This window comes from Anastrepha ludens, chromosome 4 (genome assembly GCF_028408465.1).
Source record: "Anastrepha ludens isolate Willacy chromosome 4, idAnaLude1.1, whole genome shotgun sequence".
NCBI classification, from domain to species: domain Eukaryota; kingdom Metazoa; phylum Arthropoda; class Insecta; order Diptera; family Tephritidae; genus Anastrepha; species Anastrepha ludens.
In genome coordinates this window covers 51691622-51715571 of record NC_071500.1, presented here as the reverse complement: position 1 = coordinate 51715571, position 23950 = coordinate 51691622, and the positions used below count along the sequence as shown (strand labels likewise).

General features: G+C 35.2%; 6 protein-coding genes and 2 long non-coding RNA genes across 9 annotated transcripts; 3 read left to right on the top strand and 5 right to left on the bottom strand.

Moving 5' to 3' along the window:
* The first annotated feature begins 303 nt into the window (after positions 1 to 303).
* LOC128862291 (uncharacterized) lies at positions 304 to 6310 on the top strand. 2 transcript variants are annotated; one of them, XM_054100835.1, is made up of 5 exons: positions 304 to 535; positions 744 to 816; positions 887 to 987; positions 5549 to 5890; positions 5952 to 6310. In XM_054100835.1, exons 3-5 carry the CDS (start codon positions 898 to 900, stop codon positions 6261 to 6263), a joined length of 744 nt encoding a protein of 247 aa, XP_053956810.1. In that variant the 5' UTR covers positions 304 to 535; positions 744 to 816; positions 887 to 897; the 3' UTR covers positions 6264 to 6310. The 2 variants fall into 2 exon arrangements, with proteins under 2 accessions (XP_053956810.1, XP_053956811.1); XM_054100836.1 differs by lacking the exons at positions 304 to 535; positions 744 to 816; positions 887 to 987 and adding an exon at positions 5344 to 5486.
* Positions 2559 to 4298, bottom strand: LOC128862290 (uncharacterized protein C3orf38 homolog). Its single transcript, XM_054100834.1, has 2 exons — positions 4022 to 4298; positions 2559 to 3945 (listed from the first exon to the last, which is right to left on the bottom strand). Exons 1-2 carry the CDS (start codon positions 4149 to 4151, stop codon positions 3131 to 3133), a joined length of 945 nt encoding a protein of 314 aa, XP_053956809.1. The 5' UTR covers positions 4152 to 4298; the 3' UTR covers positions 2559 to 3130.
* LOC128862292 (U6 snRNA-associated Sm-like protein LSm5) lies at positions 6285 to 6907 on the bottom strand. Its single transcript, XM_054100837.1, has 3 exons — positions 6731 to 6907; positions 6468 to 6664; positions 6285 to 6403 (listed from the first exon to the last, which is right to left on the bottom strand). Exons 1-3 carry the CDS (start codon positions 6777 to 6779, stop codon positions 6374 to 6376), a joined length of 276 nt encoding a protein of 91 aa, XP_053956812.1. The 5' UTR covers positions 6780 to 6907; the 3' UTR covers positions 6285 to 6373.
* A 2671-nt stretch (positions 6908 to 9578) lies between these two features.
* On the top strand, positions 9579 to 13562 carry LOC128862288 (uncharacterized). The gene is made up of 2 exons (XM_054100832.1): positions 9579 to 10117; positions 10649 to 13562. Exons 1-2 carry the CDS (start codon positions 9886 to 9888, stop codon positions 12253 to 12255), a joined length of 1839 nt encoding a protein of 612 aa, XP_053956807.1. The 5' UTR covers positions 9579 to 9885; the 3' UTR covers positions 12256 to 13562.
* LOC128862289 (uncharacterized) lies at positions 12262 to 13562 on the top strand. The gene is made up of 2 exons (XM_054100833.1): positions 12262 to 13241; positions 13316 to 13562. The coding sequence occupies exon 1, from the start codon at positions 12279 to 12281 to the stop codon at positions 13221 to 13223; it is 945 nt and encodes a 314-aa protein (XP_053956808.1). The 5' UTR covers positions 12262 to 12278; the 3' UTR covers positions 13224 to 13241; positions 13316 to 13562.
* Positions 13563 to 16091: 2529 nt separating this feature from the next.
* Positions 16092 to 18369, bottom strand: LOC128861525 (uncharacterized). Its single transcript, XR_008454384.1, has 3 exons — positions 17206 to 18369; positions 16780 to 17033; positions 16092 to 16711 (listed from the first exon to the last, which is right to left on the bottom strand). It is a non-coding gene; the product is annotated as an uncharacterized LOC128861525 (long non-coding RNA).
* Positions 18370 to 18588: 219 nt separating this feature from the next.
* Positions 18589 to 19211, bottom strand: LOC128861438 (U6 snRNA-associated Sm-like protein LSm5). Its single transcript, XM_054099574.1, has 3 exons — positions 19035 to 19211; positions 18772 to 18968; positions 18589 to 18707 (listed from the first exon to the last, which is right to left on the bottom strand). The coding sequence occupies exons 1-3, from the start codon at positions 19081 to 19083 to the stop codon at positions 18678 to 18680; spliced, it is 276 nt and encodes a 91-aa protein (XP_053955549.1). The 5' UTR covers positions 19084 to 19211; the 3' UTR covers positions 18589 to 18677.
* A 2373-nt stretch (positions 19212 to 21584) lies between these two features.
* On the bottom strand, positions 21585 to 23852 carry LOC128861546 (uncharacterized). Its single transcript, XR_008454386.1, has 3 exons — positions 22699 to 23852; positions 22273 to 22526; positions 21585 to 22204 (listed from the first exon to the last, which is right to left on the bottom strand). It is a non-coding gene; the product is annotated as an uncharacterized LOC128861546 (long non-coding RNA).
* Between the last annotated feature and the right edge of the window lie 98 nt (positions 23853 to 23950).

The window sequence follows — 23950 nt, the reverse complement described above, 5'->3', positions numbered from 1 at the left end:
AGCTTTTGAAAAAAGTTGTGTGTTGGGAGGGGAAGGGGCGGGAGTTTGGGGGGAGAAATATATAAGATGAGGAAAACTGTGCAATGAAATTCTATATGGTCTAAAGGCATTATATAAATATTTAGTATAAACAATCGACATCGGCATACATTCGAAATTCGTCTTAAACATGGAAAATTCGTTTTTAGTAACTAAATTTAACTTATATTTTAAATTAATTTGATATTTAGAAAAGTTTCCGGATTTTTAAGATTTAAATATTTTTAGATTATTTGAAAGCAAATAACTGGATTAAATCCGGTTTCGAAAAGTACCTTTTCAGACTTTTTTTAAAACATTATTTTTTCCAAACGAAAAAAAGTACAACCAAAAAATGTATATTCCTCCCCCCTGCATGTTCTTATGCCAATACATTTCTATATTATTTGATTTTATTTCAGAATGTCGCTGTGCACCAAATAGAGCGCAGACGTGCTGATGCCTACCTCCATCTGCGTCGAACGTGAGAACATCATGTTTTTTGTTTATAGCTCTGGTAATAATAATTTGGGATTTAAGTGAATTATTTAGTACAAATCTCCATTTCGGAACGGCGTGAGAATCGATTTGCTGTAACGGATAGCGACGCAAATCATTTTCTACGCCATGTGCTTCCAATTGAACAATTCACGAAATTATGAACTTAAAAAATTAAGGCTAAATTTTTATCTAAAGTGTATATTGTTTTTCTTTTAAATTTCCAGGGGGCTGTTGCACAGCGACGCTAAGTACAATACAAAAAATTAAATCTGTAAAATTTGTACTTATTTGATGGCAGTAAGTGAATAATTTTGAGCTGCAAGCGCTTTTATACAGTAATACAAAACATTTGTTTGAATTTTTTAAGGTAAACCGAGGATGCGCTGCGATGACAAAGAAACAATCGTTCGTACACTTGGTCAAATCATCGCGTCGAAGTGGGAAAAGACCAAGGTTAATCCTCTATTGGTAAAGTACTTAATTTAAGTTAAGTTTTGTTGGCCGAAAAAAGTGACAATGGAGAAGTTTTCATTAAAATACTTATTAAGTATTAATTAACCAAGGGAAAATCGTTAGACATTTAAATGTAAATTAATCAAACTTTAATCGTTTATGGGATACAGATAAGAATTTTCAGTCCAAACGTACTTCTATTTAGTTGCAATAGATTTCATTAAGCCCGCATTATTTATTCAATTGTAGTTACGTAGCTTTCGGATTTGCAAAATTACATATTTTCTACACCATTAATGCACTCGCATATTGCAAATGTGGTCGCCATAGCCAAATGGATTTGTGCGTGACTACCATTCGGGAGTGCGCATGTTCGAGACACCGGGCACGAAACTCCAATTGGTAGAAAAAGAATTTTCTAATAGCGGCCGCTCCTCGGTAGACAATGAATTTCCTAATAAATTTCTGCCACAAAAAAGCTCCTAATAAAAAATCATTTGCCGTTCGGAGAGGGCATAAAACTAGGTGCCTGCATTTGTGAAAAAATACCTGTTGGTATGTTGTGAGACAGGGGTGTAACTCGCGCAATTTCGTTTGGATATTGTAGTATACTCATAAACCCACTGATCCAACACCCCTATCCCTCTCGTCCCACCCTGTCAAAACAGTCTATTCTTACCGATGGATGAGACAGATGATGACGACGAAATTTTTGCATTTGTATTTTTTCTTACTAATAAAAGGCTAATAGTTTGTCTAATGGAAGCGTATCCGGTAGAATTTAATTCCATTTTTTTAGTTTTGTAAGAAATTTAGCAAACGTACGTTGTATTTACAAAATAACGAGTTCCGCATATGAAAATCGATTTGAAGCAGTGTTCCTATGTGCACATCTTAAAGATCCAAAAATGGCACATGCATTTGTAGCAAAATATTTGTAGAATTCGAAGATGTTCACAAATAAATGGGTGCAGTGGTATATTCCGAAGTTAAAAATGTTGTTCCACGAACGATGCCTAAAAAAAAATACTTCTCCCAAGCAAGAGTAGAAGCCGAACTTATCGTTGTGTAAGATGAAACAGTTGTAAGGGAAAGTTGTGTTAATGTATCCGGAGCACATTGAAAAAAATCGCTGCTCTCATAGCTACAGAATGAAAAAATAATTGCATGAGCTAAAGCAAGTTCAGAACGGAATTGGGCAAACATAATATTTACGATTGAATCTTCCTTTTATGTGAATAGTTGCATATGTCGGTCCTGGTGTACTGCTGATAATCGTCAACTTCAACGAGCTGTTACACATCCAGTTAAGGTTCACGTTTGGGGCTGCTTTTCCGAAAAAGGATGTGGCCGTTGCAAGTTTTAATGAATAAAATTTACTAAAACGCATTATTACTATTAGCTGCGAAGTTATTTGAAGAACTAACCAACCTAGAATTTTGGAAGGTAACGATTCCAAGCATCGAAGTCGAAGGTGTATCGAGTGGAAACACTAACAAGGGACTAAAATGTTGAATTTGCCTTCATAGACGCCTAATGCCAACCCTATTGAAAATATTTGGAAAAACTCAAAGGAAAACAAATGTGGATGGTCAAAGGGTTAGCAAGGCAAATGTGGAACCGATTACCTCCACAACTGGTGCAGAAATTAACAAAATGTATGACTCGAAGATGTGAAGCCTTTATAGCTAATGGTGGTAACCATGCATTTTATTGAATATGTTGCGTATAACAAATATGTTAATCCCATACAATGTAGTTTGCTAGAGCAAATAGTTATGGCGGTCATGCATCTATTAGAAATCCTGTATTACTCTTAAAATAAAAATTCTGGTACGTATACTAAACAGAGCTAGTTTACTGGGGAGACAACCCTTGGTCGGGATAACCCGAGTCATTCCGGTAACGTAAAACCGGCTGCTATTTCTAGTCAAATAGATAGAGGCAGTTTTGTCAAAACTTCATTATATATTGACCACTTTTTTTCCGTCGCCAACTCTACATATTTTCCCGTTAGCTTATCATCAATATAATCTTTTTGAAAATTAAATAAATACAACTTGAAGAAGAAATAATAATAATTTTTTAATATGGTACTAAGAACAAATAAAATAATGCCCATATTACTCAGCATGGACATTTGGTATATCTGCTACGGCTACGTAATTTCTCCTTCCGGTATCGGTAAGCCAAGTGCTTCTACAAGAGTTTCACTGTCACACAAACTGGGCATCATTGCTGCTGCCTGACTACGTAATACACATTGCATTGTTTTCACCTTCCAGTTGTTTTCGGCAAACGGGTCTCGTAGGAGGCCAAATGTACACTCAAATACGCCAACGCAATTCTGCTCCGTATGAAGGGTACCACATGCCAATACCAACACTAGCCCGTGCACATTCATTCGTCCTTGAACGCCAGCATGAGTGAGGTTCGGATTGAAATAGAAGCCAAATTGCTCTTTCGATCGTAAAATATTCACTATCACTTCATTTGCACCGGCACACTCATAATCATTGATTTGATCTGTGGCAGCGATTCTCAATTGCAGTTGAGAATCTGACCAAAAATCCTCAACTTTTAAGCCTTCTTTATTAAGATTGTTGAAAAACCATTCAGTAAATTTTCGTGCCAATAAATGGATGGGATACCGAGGTTCATTGTCATTCGCTTCGTTTGAGCCAGATATACTATCGCTGATGGCTGTATTGAAAGTATTTTCATTTACTTTATGTAAAAATTGTTTGCTAGTGGTGGTATAATTGTCATTAAGTAATGCGAAGTCATTGTTAGACTCGGATTTGGAATTCCAATATTCTAAAATTTTGCTAATTAAAGCGCCCTTGGTAAAATCTGCATTCACTTGAATTTTCCGCTGATGTAAGTATTTAAATATCATTTCCCGAGTTATAAGCCGCTTATTTAACAAAGTTAGTGTATCGCCAATCTGTACATACACGTAGTCCAGTGCTTCTGCAAGTAATATAAGATATAAGAAGTTCATTAATATGCCCTACCTGTATAAGATTGGACCTATACAAGCATTTACCATGCGTTGTCGCCACATCGCAAATGTTCTTTGTCACACTTCTGGCCACTTGTAATAATACCGGTACATTTTGCTCTTCCTTTACCAAAAAATCAACAATACCAAGTTTCTCACGATCAGTGATTGGCATGTTTTCTTAAAATTAGTATAAAACGACTTCCGTGAAAGATTTGTAAATTGTTTACATGCCTATTAAAATTGATCAGCTGACTATTTGCTGTGTTTCATACGTAGTAGGTGTGCTCGCGATGCAAATAATTGGTACAAATCTTCACAAATTTTGTCAAATCGCCTTCGTGCTGTCTGAAAAACTACAACGAAGAGAAAATTCGGAGAGCAAAATGACATTTAATTTTGAATTTGAAGTTGCAATGCTGGACAAATTAGTCTGTTTGAATAAATCGCCAGAGAAAAAAAATCCAGTAGTAGTAGCAAGAGAAAAATATAAAACAAAAAGAGTACGCGAACGCAAAATTCCCAAATGCTTGCAACAGCTGATTTGCGTTAACAGCTGATTTGCGTCTTATTATCCATTTCACAAAGCCATAATTTTTTGCCGGCACTTTGTCTGAATGGTTAATTTTTAATGTACAAACCTTAATATTCCAGTATTCACTACTGAATTCCTTGTATTTTAATTGGTGCTTTGAAATCACCTTGTCCCTTTGTTTGATGTGTTTAAATTGCAACTGATGTTAATCAGTTGTTTTCTTGCTTGAGAATTCTCGACAACTCCCTTCAAATCAATTGGCATTTATTTTTATATTTACTTCCATTTTTTGTAACAATGAAATATTTTGCTACATACGTAAAAAATCAGCTCAACAGCCCTCACTGTCACGATGTAGAGAAGGCAGAAGGTGGCGCCTTCCGAAAACCGGTACATTATTATTTTGGTAAATTTGGCAAATGAGTGATGCCAGTACAGGAAATAAACAAACAAACGTACATTAAAGTACGCAATATATACGCGTGCAGCTAAGAAGACGCAATTTTGTATTCAATCACCATTGGTTTTTGCCACTTATTGGCCTGGTATGAGAGCAAGAATAGTAAAAAAATGACTGATAATTTCACAATTATTCAGATTTAAGGAGCTATAAAACTAAGGAAACTCATTTACCTTGCTTTTCATGACTATATCGTGGGTTATCACAAACAATTTTATGTTTCTCATGAATCTTTTATTGATTTTCCACTACACTATAGAGAATAATTTAACACTACATATAATGCATCAATTTTTTATAATGTCTTTCCTTCATATGAGAATAATTATAAATACACATTTTTAACGTCTCTGCCAATACGATTACATAAATAATACATCACCTTAGGTTTTGTGCTAATCGGTAACTTTTTACTCAAACAAGTATTTGTACATCACTAGTGTAGCATTTTTAGATGACAATTGCTGGTGTCAATTTAATTGAACAAGTCTTCAATCCAGTGCGTCAATTTTAATGTAAAAACACTACCTTTGGATTGGGGTAATAATTGTGCAATAAATTTAAATTTTTTCCATAGTTTGTTGGAGTAAATATGGGCCTCATTGACAAAAAGGAGGAGCGCGCTTTTATTATCGATTGCCTTAAAGTATACAAGTCTCTGCCGGCACTGTGGGACTCGAAGTCGCCAGAATACCGCAAAAAAGAAAAAAAGAATGAGGCTTATGAAATTTTAGTTGGTAAATTTCGTGAGAAATATGCAAATGTTGATCGCAAAGATGTAACAAAGAAAATAAATACGTTGAGAACAAATTTCCGCAAAGAGCTAAAGCGTCTGTCACAAGAAGGGCGGAAGGACTCCAATTTGTGGTATTTTGATCAAATGAAATTTTTACAAGATCATATGACTACAAAGAAGGAGGTAAGCTACGAATAAAATGTGCCTAATTAACAAACCTAACATGCATGCATTTCATTACAAGAATTTTCAAATCCTGGATGATGATAATGAACGAATAAACATAGAAATTATTGATGAGAGCTCATCCACCACAACTGAGGATAACATTAACATAAAGCGGGATGAGTTCGTCTCTTTACCGGACGCTGCAAACATGTCCAGTGCGAAGCCATTCGGGGAATATGAACTTAAATTGGCTGAAACATGGGCTATGGAATTACAAAAAATGACACCCGAGCAACAAATTTACGCAAAGAAAGCCATAAACGATATAATTTATGAAGGTCAATTAGGGAACTTACATCGAGATAGTGTGCACATTTATGCACAATAAGAAATAAGAGACACAAATGTATATACTTAGTGATTAAATTAATTTTATTATATTTTTAGCTGTTCTCAGTAAATCCTAAGAGAAGAGTTGATTCATTTATTTCAAACCTCTCACTCCGGTATATCGCCGCCAGGGACTAACTGTAAGACGAAACATACTTTCTTAAATGATTATAAATAATACACATATGCTGCCGCTAATCACCATTGTTATATTATTGCCATTGAGAAGTATTTGATCGAGTTTGGTTATACGACGACCTTCCGGCGTATTTTCATATTCCGTTACATCATTTAACAACATATTCACGAAATCGTCAAACCCCAACAAGGTACCAACCATCTCTTTATCATTCTTCATGATAATGTGTATGCGGGAGCCTATGCATTTGTCCACCAATTCTGCGCGTGCAAAAAAACGTTAATGTAGTTGATAAATATTCCTTTTACATACTATGGTATACATACCGAGTGGTAACAATGTGGATACATTCGAAGGCGGAGGCACTGCAGTCATTTTCTATTTTAAAATAGTTGCTTTAAGGGATTTCGTTAAATGATTGAAAATAATGCAAAATGATCAACAAAATGTGGAGTTTGTTTTCAGCTGTGCCGGTTATACAGGGTTGAACCACGGCGAAATGAGTACTGAAGGTGACGGCTTCTCAAAGCAGTTACTCATTGCAAGATCCATTTTGTACAATGCAGTTACTTTATTTTTCGCGATTTTCTATCATCGTTGGGGTTGAAGTAAAACAAACCCATACAAAGTAATTTCGCTATAGCAGTTGATTTGTGTTTTTTTCTTGCCATTCGGTGTTTGAATGCTAATTTACTCTTCTTTCTTGTTACCTTAATTGATTTTTTCTAGATTCTCGTAGATATTTTGACAATCAAACCACCAAATTGCAGAAAATGAATACATGTATAATTGTTCCGTTACTAAAGCCATCTTCGATGAATTCGCCTTAGTAGCAAGCAGCTTATAGTGATGCCATCAAATGGAGAAAAAAATACTTTAAAAAGATACGCATTTTGCTATTTTTTATCCATTACATCAACTGAGATTGAATATTTTTTTTTATGCAGTTTCAAATGATTTTTCGATGAGCCAAAATTAATACAATTGATATTTTCGTTTTTTAGTATACGTGGTCCTAACCGACTTCTTTTCTACATTTAACGCCTGTATAATAGATAGAAAAAAATGTCTCGCAGTTTGCATTTGAGTGAGAGAAAGCAAGGCGAATTGAATACCATAGATGGCGCCTTCCTAAACAAGTTTGACGTCAGTTCCCTCTCCAATACAAAACAAACGAACAAAACAAACAAAAGGAGTATTACATGTGAATAGCGAATTCGGAAGGCGTATCATGCATTCTATCATCCTTGGAGATAAAGTGATTACAAAGCACAGTGATTGAGTACTGAAGGTGGCGAAGTTACAAAACAGTTAATTCGCGATTTTCACAAGACAGGCTCCTTAACAATACAAAACAATTACATGTTTGTGTAAATGTAGTGAATGGCATTTAAACTAAACAAACTAAGGAAAACGGAATTCTGAAAGCTCAAATGAATATGAAGAGTTCAAATGCAGTTTGTTTGGGTTTTATGCGGAAGACGCCGTGGCTAGAAAGTATGTGCGCGTGTATATAATTTCTTGTGTTTGATTATTTCCATTGCTTTCCCCTACTCTTATTCTTCACACAAAAATATTTTCCTTCCTTTTGTTCGTTTATTCATGGGCTCTAACGACACAGTAAATTCGGAAGGCGAAACCTTGTATTCTATCATATTTGGCTTAATAGATATCGTAGTTTCAAGGCGAGTTCATGTTTTTATTTTAGTATCTCATTCGCTCGTATTGTTGCCAGTCGGTTCGCGAAGTCGTTCGGTTCGTTACAGTATATTTTCGGAGCCTGACGTCATAGCGAACTTGGAAGGCGCAATCTCTTATTCTATCATTCTCGATTCTTGAGTTTCAAGGCGAATCGGTTATAGATGATAGCCAAAAAAGATAGAATACACGATTGCGCCTTCCGAATTCGCCATGTCATAAGAGCCCATGAATAAACAAGCAAAAATAAGGGGAATTACTAGCTTTTGAAGCGGAGGAGTAGGCGAAATCAATGGAAATAACCAAACACAAGAAGTTATACACACACATGCTTTCTTGCCACGGCGTCTTACGCATAAAAGCGTAAACAAATTGAATTTAGAAGCTTTATATTAGTTTGTATTTTCACAATTTAACACACGGCACTTCATTTTCATTAGTTTGATTAATTTAAATCTCACAAATCACAATTTACCAATCCATTCACCGAATTTTCACAAACATGTAATTTCTCCTATTTTGGTGTGTTTTGTATTGCGAAGTGAGCTGACGCCAGACTTGTCAAAATCGCGAAAATAAAGTAACTGTTTTTAATGGCACTACCTTAGATATTCAATTCGCCTTGGGTGTTAGCAGTAGACCGGCTGGTTTGTTTTTTTCTTTCACCGTGTACATTCGGATGCCAGAACAAAATGAAATAACGAAAAACCGGCTGTTCAATGCAGTTCGTCCTTTTCTTTTCTATTTTCTTCTCCAATGGTTACGGCTTAGTCAATATGTGAAAATTGTAGTTTAACCAGAGAACGTAAATTCATAGAGAAGGCGCAGTCCCGGCCCGTTCCTCCTAACAAAATACGGGTAGGAAAATGAAATCAGCACAAGTTAACAGTAGGAAATTAATTAATATGGCTGCCGGAGAGAAATGAGAGGGAGAGAGTGATACGCTAATGTAAAAAAATGTAGTTTACATTAGCTTACATTTGCTTGCGTATAGAACAGAGTTGTTCATTTGATATGTCCATATGATTTGTATGCATGTTTACAGATTTGTTCTTTTTGGTTTTTTTATGAAAATTGCGCGCAATTGTATGTATGATTGTTTATATACATATATTAGCAAAGGACATATGTATATTAGCTTTACATATATGAAAATTGCGCCAAATATTGGAAAAAATGTATGATTGCATTAGATTTGATTTTGATTGGATAAATGTATATATGTACATATATGAAAATTGCGCCAAATTAATGAAAAGCTCTCATGATTGCTTGTAACCAATTGAACTTTGGTTTCAATTCTAATTCGAAAAGAAATGCATGTATGCATGCATGTTTATATACATATTATATATTAGCATAGCATATGTATTAGGTTATGAAAATTGCGCGAAATTGTATGTATGCATGTTTATATACTTATATTAGCATAGGACATACCTATGTATGTAATTAAGTTATGAAAATTGCGCGAAATATTATGTATGCATGTTTATATACGTATATTAGCAAAGGACATATGTATATTAGCTTTACATATATGAAAATTGCGCCAAATATCGGAAAAAATGTATGATTGCATTAGATTTGATTTTGATTGGATAAATGTATATATGTACATATATGAAAACTGCGCCAAATTAATGAAAAGCTCTTATGATTGCTTGTAACCAATTGAACTTTGGTTTGAATTTTAATTCGAAAAGAAAGTCAATTGGAAGTGCACGTGCGCGGTGAAGCAAACATTTTTAAATTGTTAATAAGTAATAATTAAAAGAAAAATATGCCTAAAGCTTCGAAATGTCGTGTTCGCGAGTGTTATAGTGTACAAAATGTTCGTTCGTTTGCATTTCCCAAAAATCGGGAATTATTAAATTTGTGGAAGGAGAATTTGAGGATCTCACCCTCAATGCAAATGCCAATGCATAATTCATTTGTATGCATTAAGCATTTTGAGGAGGATGCCGTGGGACCAAAATATCTCAAGAATGGAGCGGTTCCAACTTTAAACTTGGGTAAGTAAATTAATTTATTATTATGTCTCCATATATGTATGTACAGTGAAGAAAAAATAAACGGAGTTACCGTCAATATTATTATTTCTTATAAATCTGTGAATATTTTTTTAAATATTAGTGTCTCAGTTTCTTTTTGGTTCACTGTACATACATAAAGTGATAATCGTATGCTTGGATGTCGTTTTCAATACTTCGTGCCTATTGAAAAGCTTAATATACACATTCATGCATGCATGCATGAAATAGAAAGCAGAGAAGGGATTTATTTATTTAGAATGCGCACTTTCTCATTATTTTATTTACATATTTATAAAAAACTTTTGAATTTAAAAGATCGGGTTTAGGATAATGCCGTATGGGCAATTTTAGGCCAAGTATAATGATTTATTTAATGAAACTTGGTTGAGATGTTAGATGAAAACTATAAATCCCCGGAGGGTGCGGGTTCTAGTTTTATATATGTGTATGATTATACTGAATATACCTAAATTTAAATTTTGTAAAAATTAAAATAAAAATTTTAATTAGGCTATGATGATGTTCCACCGAACAAGTGGACCGAAAAAAAGAAAAAAAGGAGCTGCTGTATCGTGAGCTGCGTGCCTAAGGATAAAGTTATACTTTTTGCGTTTCCTAGGGACGAAGAGACCCGTAAGAATTGGGCCTTGGCTTGCAACGTGCAAGTGTCAAGCACTGACAGGGTTTTTCTTTGCCAACGCCATTTTGAACCCACATTGGTTGCAAAATATAAACTCTTGAAAGGGGCTTTTCCTTGCTTCAATTTAGAGCCAGTAAATAGAAGTCGCTCGCCTAGTGCTGGCTCTGATTGGGTTTGCCCGCCCGTCACTGCAACTTATAGTAAGGTAGTTAAGGAAGTAGAAGAAGATTTAACTCTGGAAGAGTTTGAGAAATATTCGATAATAGAGGAAAACAGGCAGGCTAGTTATAGTAATCAGATCTGCGTGGACTTAGAAACCACAACCACTCGCGAACGGTTTGCTCAGTCTGCTCGCTATTATCAGAGCAACGCGGTCAAATTAAATAAACGTATTGAGGAGCTTGAAAAAGAAAATAATGACCTAAAAAATAAATATTCTGAGTTGTTGAAACGTGCAATAATTGCGGAAGAAAGTTGTAGCAGCGATGCTTTAACTTTTGCAAAAATGATCGTCAGTACCAAAAAAGGTTGGTATAATGAGGACGAAAAGGCATTGGCACAAAATTTGAACTATATGTCCACTAAAGCATATTCTTTTATGCGTGACGATCTAGGTTTTTGTTTACCACACAAATCATCTCTTTTGCGTTGGCGCCCCATCAGGTATGTTGTTCCAGGTTTCGATGCCAATGTCGTTAACAATTTAAGCAAAATTGCTAGCAAAATGTCCGGCACAGAACGCATATGCATTTTATTATTTGATGAAATGAGCATCAAGCCGGATCTTACTTATAATAAAAGTAGGGATATAATTGATGGGTTTGTGGACCATGGGGAAGGCCAACGTCAAAGCAGAATAGGGAACAAATGTAGTGTTTTTATGGTTAAAGGGTTGTGCTCTAAGTGGAAGTATGTATTTTCCTACTATATTTCCAAAAATGGTTTTAATGGTACAGAGTTACATCAAATTGTGATGAGTAACATTTCCGCAATTACGAAAATTGGACTGAATATAAAAGTTATGATTTGCGATCAAGGGCCCGCGAATATAACTTTATTTAATCAATTGAAGATTTCTGAAATTAACACCTTTTTCATGCACGAAAACAATAAAATTTTTTGTATGTTTGACTATTGCCATCTCATAAAGTCCATCCGTAATGTATTTATGAAATATGATATTCCAACCGCTCATGGCACTGCAAGCTTTAAGGTCATTAGGAAGTTATTTGATATTGATCAAAAGAATTCCAATTTTAAAATTTGCCCAAAATTGACGGAGGCTCATATTTATCCAAGCATTTTCGAAAAAATGAGCGTTTCACGCGCAACACAAGTATTGAGCAATTCGGTAGCGTCAGGTATTGACATGATGTGTAGTCAAAATTTATTTGGTAATGACGAAAACTTGATAAATTTTGCCAAGCCCACGCAGATATTTGTTAAAGAAATGAACGCAAAGTTAAAAGACTATTAAGTTACTTCGAGTTCTTTAGTCCAATGTCTACAATGCGTGCATATTCCACTATTAAATGTATCCAAGGTTTTCGTACTACCATAAAATCGATGCTGGAATTGTGCGAGGAACTTTTTCAACAGCATCAAAATTTAAAATTTATTTTCCTTGGAAAGTTAAACCAAGATTGTCTAGAAAATTTCTTTTATCGGGTCCGAGCTAGTCAGGGTATTAATACTCATCCCACAGCACACGAAGTACAGTATATAGTAGCGCGATTGATATCTATGAAAATTTTACGACAGCGGTTCGAAAACAAAGGCAATAATTGCGAAGATGATGATGATATTAATTTAGACTGGAATTTAGGGACTGAGGATCATCATCTGGAGGAAGAAGTAGGAGAACCGCTAAATGAGCAACTCGTTTTAGAAAATATAGAGGTAGGAGACGAGAATTTTGCCGAAGAACAAAATATAGCTGAGGTACAGGTGCAGCGTTATTACACTGGCTATGGTATTTACCAAAAATTACTGTGTAAGCTAAAATGCGACAAATGCGCCCACATTATGATGAAAACACAAGGAGACTTAAAATTGCATTCCGAAGCCCTGATAAGGTCTAAAAATTTCACGGATGACACCGATTTGAGACTGGTGAATCCTGAAGACAGGGTATTCGAAGTGTGTCGCCTTCAGATGATGTGGTACCGTCAGCTTTTTGCAAAATATGCTCACGTAGGTAATATTCGCAATCTAATGTTGCCGGTTATAAAACAAAAAACCGAAGAAGTATTTCCCCATTGGTTCGCACTATCTGGCGAATGTCAGGATCATCGCATCAAGCTACTCGATTTTTTGATATATGTACTTCTATTCAAAAATGCGAAATGGCTTTTACGGCAAGAAAATACCCAAGTCAGGTGTCAGAAGCGCAACGATAAACTAAAAAAGTTGTCGTACGTTGTAGGTCAGGGTCCAACAAGGTGAGTTGCGCAGGTCCTTAGGGTAAGTAAAACCAGCGTTTATTTATTGTTTATTCTTATATGTATTCATTTATATTTATTTTTCCTATTTTCCAGATTTTTTTATTTTTCAGGGTTTTCTGCATCTTTCAGATTTTTCTCTATCTTTCAGGTTTTCCTTTTATCTTCTTTTTCAGGTAGCACCTGAGCCTAGATTTTTAAACCACTACAATTTTCACTTAATCACGATGGATTGAGAGTAGTGTTTTAAAAATCAGGTAAATCGCATTGACTTAATCGATGTCAATATCGAAGTCGTGTGAGAAATTGTTATAGTATGAGAACAATTTCGTAATTCGTGCTTTCACAATTTTATATAATTTTTGTTTTCATTTCAGGAAATGTAAATACCTATTATTTATAGTATTGTAATATATATACATACATATACATATAAGAGTACTTAAATTACTTGTGAATAAAAATAAAAAATTAAAATTAAAAAAACTAGTATTTCATTTTCTTAAGGATAATAATATTTATTTGGTAAGAAGAACTTAAATGACCATATACCAATAATTTAATTCGACAGGATTTCCTTACAAAATCAATATATTCGTTCAGCTAAATCAAATGAACATCTGTATATGAAAAATCGTTCATATGGACGTGCAAAAGCAAACACGCATACACATAAATACATGCCTACAAACTTCCATAGACATACATACATATGAGGTTGCGAGCACTTGCGACAGAAATCAAGAAATCCAGCGCGCATTCATAGGCGCAGCGCACATTCATTGGCACAGCATTGTACATATACACATATGTATTTACATACATATATTGATGCATACATATATACGGAGCCGCGGCCACTCGACTTGACAAAAATTCAAGATTTACCAAATATTGGCAAATAATTCAACGCGAAATATTCCAATATTGACTATTTTCGAATGGTCGTGAAAATTGGCATATGGACGGCTCGTTTTATGAATGAAAGTACTTTGCTCGTAGAAATATGAGCTCGAACTTATCAATGAATTTGTTTTTGTTGTGCTTTTTAATATTTGAAACTGTTCAGCGCCGTCGCGGCTAAATAATCATGGCCGCAGCAGCTACTCCTAGGAATGCATTTTGTTCTTGTAGTCGCTAGGCTTAGAATTTAGTTTTGGAAGCATACACATGTAGAGGCATAAAGTAAGTATGTGCGGTTATATGTAGGTATATACGAATATTCATTGTACATATGTACGTTGTCCCAACATATGTATTCATATGTATATGCATACATACATACATATGTATATGTACGCGAATACCGTTTAGATGAGTTTTTTTGCATATGTTAGGAATATGTTTGCATACGTTTGTCTATTTGCTTTTAAATTTTTATATGTAGATACATATGAGCTATGTTTTGAGGCAGGTCAAGATTTTTTCCTGCCCACATGAATATGGATGGTAGATGTTATATCTATTTAGTATATGAATATACATATATATGGATATAAAAATTTAAAAAGGACACATATTGTTGAATAATAACCTTTGATGCAAATGAATGGTTTACAAAGCCAATTTTTTATGTGGATATTTTGAAATTATTTTGATAATGCACTTAATATCAATACAATTAAGTTAATTAGATACTTAAAATTTCACATTCATGCATGCATGTACTTAGAATTAATTTATTCATCTCACAAGAAATACATAGACATGCAAAATGCCTACGGGAAATAAGCATGAAAAAGAAATGTGATTTTTGCATACATACATACATACATATGTATATTAGAAATATGTTTGCATACGTTTGTCTATTTGCTTTGAATTCTTTATATGTAGATCTGTATGAGAGGTGTATGAGCTGGGTTTTGAGGCAAGTCATGTTTTTTTCTGCCCACATGAATATGGATGGTAGATGTTATATTAATTCAACACTTTGCTGAATAATAAACCTTGATGTAAATGAATGGTTTACAAAGTTATTTTTTGTGTTATGATATTTGAATAATTTTGATAATAGACCTAAATTCAATACAATTTAGTCAATGAGATACTTAAAATTTCATATTCGTGCATGCATATACTTAGAATTATTATTATTATTATTTATTAGAGAAATATGAAATATAACACTAACTGATAGAGCACTCTAGCTACTTAGGCCTACGGTGCTATTGCGTTACTTAGAATTAATTTATTCATCTCACAAGAAATAATCCATTTGCGCATGCAAAATGCCGACGGCAAATAAGCATGAAAGAAAAATGTACAAGTCTGCTGTTATTTTCTTTTCCCTAACATCAAATCATGGCATTTTACATTTCAATGCAAACGCTATATTTATTTCTGTTGACTACGCTCCGCTATGTTGACTACGCTCCGCTATGTTAACTCTCTTATGTTAATTTCCTACCCTCGTTTTGATGTGTTTTGACATTTAACCTGTCCATTCGTTCCTGCGCCTTCTCTATGAATTTACGTTCTCTGGTTTAACCATCTAACAGACAAAGTTGAGATCCTAAAGGAAAAAACCCAGCAATTTTTTTAGTGTCAGAGGACCGATTTTGACCTTTGTATGCTTGCTTGGTGGCCGTCGTAGCCGAATGGGTTGGTGCGTGATTACCATTCGGAATTCACAGAGAGAACGTTGGTTCGGTCGTTCCTCGGTAGGCAATGGCAAACTTCCGAGTGTATTTCTGCCATGAAAAAGCTCCTCATAAAAATATCTGCCGTTCGGAGTCGGCTTGAAACTGTAGGTCCCTCAATTTGTGGAACAACGTAGACCACAAATAGGAGGAGGAGCTCGGCCAAACACCCAAAACGGGTGTACACGCCAATTATATATATATATATATGCTTGCTTGGTTGGCTGAAGTGGTGATTCAACATTTTGTTGCCATATCCTCGCTATCTACAAGTTATTTGAGTTATTCCTTCACGACTATATCCAGTCTGTGGGATTGACAAACCTTATAAGGTTGTTTACGTCTATACCAGCCAGCTATTAGAGGTTTTCCAGAAGCGGTTTGCCAAGAGTTAACATCCTCGCCGTACATAGGGCGGGGCATTCGCAGAAAAAGTGGAAGATAGTTTCTTTTTTCTCCAGTTAATTACAACTATGACAGTTATATTGTAAGGGATATACATTTTGCCTGCTTGCTCCCCTATAGACCAGAAGCCAGTTTTCACTGCCGTGAATCTGTCGGCAACCCTTAGTTTCATATTTATTAATGTTTGTTTGTTTACATATCATTTTTGCAGGTATTAGATATATGCAGGTTTGTAGGTATTCATTGAACCCAGTGGTGTGAATACAGATTCTGCAGTAATGTTATTCCGTCAATGTTCCGATTTCCTGGGACCCACATTAAAGTAACGTTATGGTTTTCGCTCCTGTCACCATTTGGACGATGTAATCAGTCCTCCTTAAAGTGTACTGTTGGAAAACTCGCTTGAATTTTTCAAGCTAGCTTCGAGATCTGTAATCCTATTTATCTTATATGTAAAGAAAATTGTATGGTTTTAGTGAAAAATACATATGACACTAACTCCTGTATATTTACCAGAAGAAGGGACGTCAGATAAGCCAGCAATTTAAAGAGACGGTTTAAATCAGCGGTTGGAATAAATGACTCAGACCTTTAATTCATTTCTTGCAGACATGCTGATATATTCTTTTCGTCACCCGGAGAGATTTCTTCTGGCTTATAATTCGGGTCTTCCAATGCTTCATCACTAAAATCTTCATCATCTTCATCTAACACGACTGATTCCATTCACTACAGTAATTATTCTTCACTATTTCTACACTCCATTGCTTCAAAATTAAAAGAAATTAACCATCAGTAAAATGTAGTACCACACAAAAGTAATTTTAACTTGAATCGACGCCAGTCGAAGTTAACGTATTTGTTTCTAAAACTCCAATTAACTTAAATGAAATGAATGAAAAAAAATTCCGCATCAGAATAAACACTTATAATTCTCACCTTTAAAAACTTAAAAAATCACTCGCTATTAGGAGTTCTTTTTGGGCTTTCACGTTGACTTTTTATACTCTACTGGCAGTAAAAACAAAACGAAACTTCGGGGTACACTTCTGCCGAAATAAATGTTGATATAAATTCTAACGGTTCCTTAATCAATTTGAAGCTTTTTATTTTTCTTCTTAAATAAAGTCGAGTATGTAAAGGTAGGCTCAGGGCGGGCTAATATTCTTTAGGAAGCAGTACATTGTTTTCTGCAGGGCTGGATTTCGATTTCGATTGGATTCGATTGTTATCTTCAAAGAACTTGGTGAGCATGGATGAGGGATATTGACAATGTAGCAGGATGTGGCGAATACAGAATGCATAAGTACTTCTAGGATAATTGGTAGCTTCTAAAAAGTGTTCATTTGCTGGCAGAGTTTGATCGAACCAGAGGCGTATGTAGTGATTATTCGATTTTTTAATGCAGCTAGTTACGAGGGTAGCCTTTTATATGAAAACATAGGAAAATATTTCATTATAATTTTTTGAACGCTTTTTTTTTAATCTCCTTGAAAGTCAATACACCTCTGCATTCGTTTGAACCAACTTTCAAAGCACTTTCGTTGACACTTTTTATGTTTATCTCGAAAACAAGATGTGTAATGCGTTTCTCTAGCGAAAAACGTTGACCTCACATTTTATATTTGTTGTTCGGAATCAAAAAGAAATTATTCGGTGCCAAATCAAGGCTATAAGGCGGATAATCCACTAATTCGATCTTTTGAGTACAAAAGAACTCTACGTGAGAACTCGCATTGTTTAGTGCAAAATGATGATTTGTCTTCGGCGGTTTGTTTTCCTTAACTCTCCATAAACTTCTGACTAAAAAATGGTTATGTACCTGTTATAATTGACTTTTTTAAGTTTCTCTAGAGGTACAGTGGCGTTATGAACAGATTTTCCGAAAAAAAGGTGACTATTTGCTTTGAGTTGTTTCTTCCCCGAACAACTTTTGTTGGATTAAGCTCGTCTTGGAACACCCATACTGTCGATAGCTGTTTTGTTTCCGACTCATATGCATCGGTCCAAGATTCGTCACCTGTTACGATGCCATAGATGTACCTTCAACCATCGTAATAAATCATCGCACGAAATTTCCATTTTTCAGCAAGTTGAATTTTCCAAATCACTGAAAACAGAACAAATAAAGCTCGTAAGTGATAACGTTGTATATAAGTGTTGGCTGAAACATGGGCTATGGAATTACAAAAAATGACACCCGAGCAACAAATTTACGCAAAGAAAGCCATAAACGATATAATTTATGAAGGTCAATTAGGGAACTTACATCGAGATAGTGTGCACATTTATGCACAATAAGAAATAAGAGACACAAATGTATATACTTAGTGATTAAATTAATTTTATTATATTTTTAGCTGTTCTCAGTAAATCCTAAGAGAAGAGTTGATTCATTTATTTCAAACCTCTCACTCCGGTATATCGCCGCCAGGGACTAACTGTAAGACGAAACATACTTTCTTAAATGATTATAAATAATACACATATGCTGCCGCTAATCACCATTGTTATATTATTGCCATTGAGAAGTATTTGATCGAGTTTGGTTATACGACGACCTTCCGGCGTATTTTCATATTCCGTTACATCATTTAACAACATATTCACGAAATCGTCAAACCCCAACAAGGTACCAACCATCTCTTTATCATTCTTCATGATAATGTGTATGCGGGAGCCTATGCATTTGTCCACCAATTCTGCGCGTGCAAAAAAACGTTAATGTAGTTGATAAATATTCCTTTTACATACTATGGTATACATACCGAGTGGTAACAATGTGGATACATTCGAAGGCGGAGGCACTGCAGTCATTTTCTATTTTAAAATAGTTGCTTTAAGGGATTTCGTTAAATGATTGAAAATAATGCAAAATGATCAACAAAATGTGGAGTTTGTTTTCAGCTGTGCCGGTTATACAGGGTTGAACCACGGCGAAATGAGTACTGAAGGTGACGGCTTCTCAAAGCAGTTACTCATTGCAAGATCCATTTTGTACAATGCAGTTACTTTATTTTTCGCGATTTTCTATCATCGTTGGGGTTGAAGTAAAACAAACCCATACAAAGTAATTTCGCTATAGCAGTTGATTTGTGTTTTTTTCTTGCCATTCGGTGTTTGAATGCTAATTTACTCTTCTTTCTTGTTACCTTAATTGATTTTTTCTAGATTCTCGTAGATATTTTGACAATCAAACCACCAAATTGCAGAAAATGAATACATGTATAATTGTTCCGTTACTAAAGCCATCTTCGATGAATTCGCCTTAGTAGCAAGCAGCTTATAGTGATGCCATCAAATGGAGAAAAAAATACTTTAAAAAGATACGCATTTTGCTATTTTTTATCCATTACATCAACTGAGATTGAATATTTTTTTTTATGCAGTTTCAAATGATTTTTCGATGAGCCAAAATTAATACAATTGATATTTTCGTTTTTTAGTATACGTGGTCCTAACCGACTTCTTTTCTACATTTAACGCCTGTATAATAGATAGAAAAAAATGTCTCGCAGTTTGCATTTGAGTGAGAGAAAGCAAGGCGAATTGAATACCATAGATGGCGCCTTCCTAAACAAGTTTGACGTCAGTTCCCTCTCCAATACAAAACAAACGAACAAAACAAACAAAAGGAGTATTACATGTGAATAGCGAATTCGGAAGGCGTATCATGCATTCTATCATCCTTGGAGATAAAGTGATTACAAAGCACAGTGATTGAGTACTGAAGGTGGCGAAGTTACAAAACAGTTAATTCGCGATTTTCACAAGACAGGCTCCTTAACAATACAAAACAATTACATGTTTGTGTAAATGTAGTGAATGGCATTTAAACTAAACAAACTAAGGAAAACGGAATTCTGAAAGCTCAAATGAATATGAAGAGTTCAAATGCAGTTTGTTTGGGTTTTATGCGGAAGACGCCGTGGCTAGAAAGTATGTGCGCGTGTATATAATTTCTTGTGTTTGATTATTTCCATTGCTTTCCCCTACTCTTATTCTTCACACAAAAATATTTTCCTTCCTTTTGTTCGTTTATTCATGGGCTCTAACGACACAGTAAATTCGGAAGGCGAAACCTTGTATTCTATCATATTTGGCTTAATAGATATCGTAGTTTCAAGGCGAGTTCATGTTTTTATTTTAGTATCTCATTCGCTCGTATTGTTGCCAGTCGGTTCGCGAAGTCGTTCGGTTCGTTACAGTATATTTTCGGAGCCTGACGTCATAGCGAACTTGGAAGGCGCAATCTCTTATTCTATCATTCTCGATTCTTGAGTTTCAAGGCGAATCGGTTATAGATGATAGCCAAAAAAGATAGAATACACGATTGCGCCTTCCGAATTCGCCATGTCATAAGAGCCCATGAATAAACAAGCAAAAATAAGGGGAATTACTAGCTTTTGAAGCGGAGGAGTAGGCGAAATCAATGGAAATAACCAAACACAAGAAGTTATACACACACATGCTTTCTTGCCACGGCGTCTTACGCATAAAAGCGTAAACAAATTGAATTTAGAAGCTTTATATTAGTTTGTATTTTCACAATTTAACACACGGCACTTCATTTTCATTAGTTTGATTAATTTAAATCTCACAAATCACAATTTACCAATCCATTCACCGAATTTTCACAAACATGTAATTTCTCCTATTTTGGTGTGTTTTGTATTGCGAAGTGAGCTGACGCCAGACTTGTCAAAATCGCGAAAATAAAGTAACTGTTTTTAATGGCACTACCTTAGATATTCAATTCGCCTTGGGTGTTAGCAGTAGACCGGCTGGTTTGTTTTTTTCTTTCACCGTGTACATTCGGATGCCAGAACAAAATGAAATAACGAAAAACCGGCTGTTCAATGCAGTTCGTCCTTTTCTTTTCTATTTTCTTCTCCAATGGTTACGGCTTAGTCAATATGTGAAAATTGTAGTTTAACCATCTAACAGACAAAGTTGAGATCCTAAAGGAAAAAACCCAGCAATTTTTTTAGTGTCAGAGGACCGATTTTGACCTTTGTATGCTTGCTTGGTGGCCGTCGTAGCCGAATGGGTTGGTGCGTGATTACCATTCGGAATTCACAGAGAGAACGTTGGTTCGGTCGTTCCTCGGTAGGCAATGGCAAACTTCCGAGTGTATTTCTGCCATGAAAAAGCTCCTCATAAAAATATCTGCCGTTCGGAGTCGGCTTGAAACTGTAGGTCCCTCAATTTGTGGAACAACGTAGACCACAAATAGGAGGAGGAGCTCGGCCAAACACCCAAAACGGGTGTACACGCCAATTATATATATATATATATGCTTGCTTGGTTGGCTGAAGTGGTGATTCAACATTTTGTTGCCATATCCTCGCTATCTACAAGTTATTTGAGTTATTCCTTCACGACTATATCCAGTCTGTGGGATTGACAAACCTTATAAGGTTGTTTACGTCTATACCAGCCAGCTATTAGAGGTTTTCCAGAAGCGGTTTGCCAAGAGTTAACATCCTCGCCGTACATAGGGCGGGGCATTCGCAGAAAAAGTGGAAGATAGTTTCTTTTTTCTCCAGTTAATTACAACTATGACAGTTATATTGTAAGGGATATACATTTTGCCTGCTTGCTCCCCTATAGACCAGAAGCCAGTTTTCACTGCCGTGAATCTGTCGGCAACCCTTAGTTTCATATTTATTAATGTTTGTTTGTTTACATATCATTTTTGCAGGTATTAGATATATGCAGGTTTGTAGGTATTCATTGAACCCAGTGGTGTGAATACAGATTCTGCAGTAATGTTATTCCGTCAATGTTCCGATTTCCTGGGACCCACATTAAAGTAACGTTATGGTTTTCGCTCCTGTCACCATTTGGACGATGTAATCAGTCCTCCTTAAAGTGTACTGTTGGAAAACTCGCTTGAATTTTTCAAGCTAGCTTCGAGATCTGTAATCCTATTTATCTTATATGTAAAGAAAATTGTATGGTTTTAGTGAAAAATACATATGACACTAACTCCTGTATATTTACCAGAAGAAGGGACGTCAGATAAGCCAGCAATTTAAAGAGACGGTTTAAATCAGCGGTTGGAATAAATGACTCAGACCTTTAATTCATTTCTTGCAGACATGCTGATATATTCTTTTCGTCACCCGGAGAGATTTCTTCTGGCTTATAATTCGGGTCTTCCAATGCTTCATCACTAAAATCTTCATCATCTTCATCTAACACGACTGATTCCATTCACTACAGTAATTATTCTTCACTATTTCTACACTCCATTGCTTCAAAATTAAAAGAAATTAACCATCAGTAAAATGTAGTACCACACAAAAGTAATTTTAACTTGAATCGACGCCAGTCGAAGTTAACGTATTTGTTTCTAAAACTCCAATTAACTTAAATGAAATGAATGAAAAAAAATTCCGCATCAGAATAAACACTTATAATTCTCACCTTTAAAAACTTAAAAAATCACTCGCTATTAGGAGTTCTTTTTGGGCTTTCACGTTGACTTTTTATACTCTACTGGCAGTAAAAACAAAACGAAACTTCGGGGTACACTTCTGCCGAAATAAATGTTGATATAAATTCTAACGGTTCCTTAATCAATTTGAAGCTTTTTATTTTTCTTCTTAAATAAAGTCGAGTATGTAAAGGTAGGCTCAGGGCGGGCTAATATTCTTTAGGAAGCAGTACATTGTTTTCTGCAGGGCTGGATTTCGATTTCGATTGGATTCGATTGTTATCTTCAAAGAACTTGGTGAGCATGGATGAGGGATATTGACAATGTAGCAGGATGTGGCGAATACAGAATGCATAAGTACTTCTAGGATAATTGGTAGCTTCTAAAAAGTGTTCATTTGCTGGCAGAGTTTGATCGAACCAGAGGCGTATGTAGTGATTATTCGATTTTTTAATGCAGCTAGTTACGAGGGTAGCCTTTTATATGAAAACATAGGAAAATATTTCATTATAATTTTTTGAACGCTTTTTTTTTAATCTCCTTGAAAGTCAATACACCTCTGCATTCGTTTGAACCAACTTTCAAAGCACTTTCGTTGACACTTTTTATGTTTATCTCGAAAACAAGATGTGTAATGCGTTTCTCTAGCGAAAAACGTTGACCTCACATTTTATATTTGTTGTTCGGAATCAAAAAGAAATTATTCGGTGCCAAATCAAGGCTATAAGGCGGATAATCCACTAATTCGATCTTTTGAGTACAAAAGAACTCTACGTGAGAACTCGCATTGTTTAGTGCAAAATGATGATTTGTCTTCGGCGGTTTGTTTTCCTTAACTCTCCATAAACTTCTGACTAAAAAATGGTTATGTACCTGTTATAATTGACTTTTTTAAGTTTCTCTAGAGGTACAGTGGCGTTATGAACAGATTTTCCGAAAAAAAGGTGACTATTTGCTTTGAGTTGTTTCTTCCCCGAACAACTTTTGTTGGATTAAGCTCGTCTTGGAACACCCATACTGTCGATAGCTGTTTTGTTTCCGACTCATATGCATCGGTCCAAGATTCGTCACCTGTTACGATGCCATAGATGTACCTTCAACCATCGTAATAAATCATCGCACGAAATTTCCATTTTTCAGCAAGTTGAATTTTCCAAATCACTGAAAACAGAACAAATAAAGCTCGTAAGTGATAACGTTGTATATAAGTGTATGCTAAAAGCTATCAAACTTTTCGAAAAA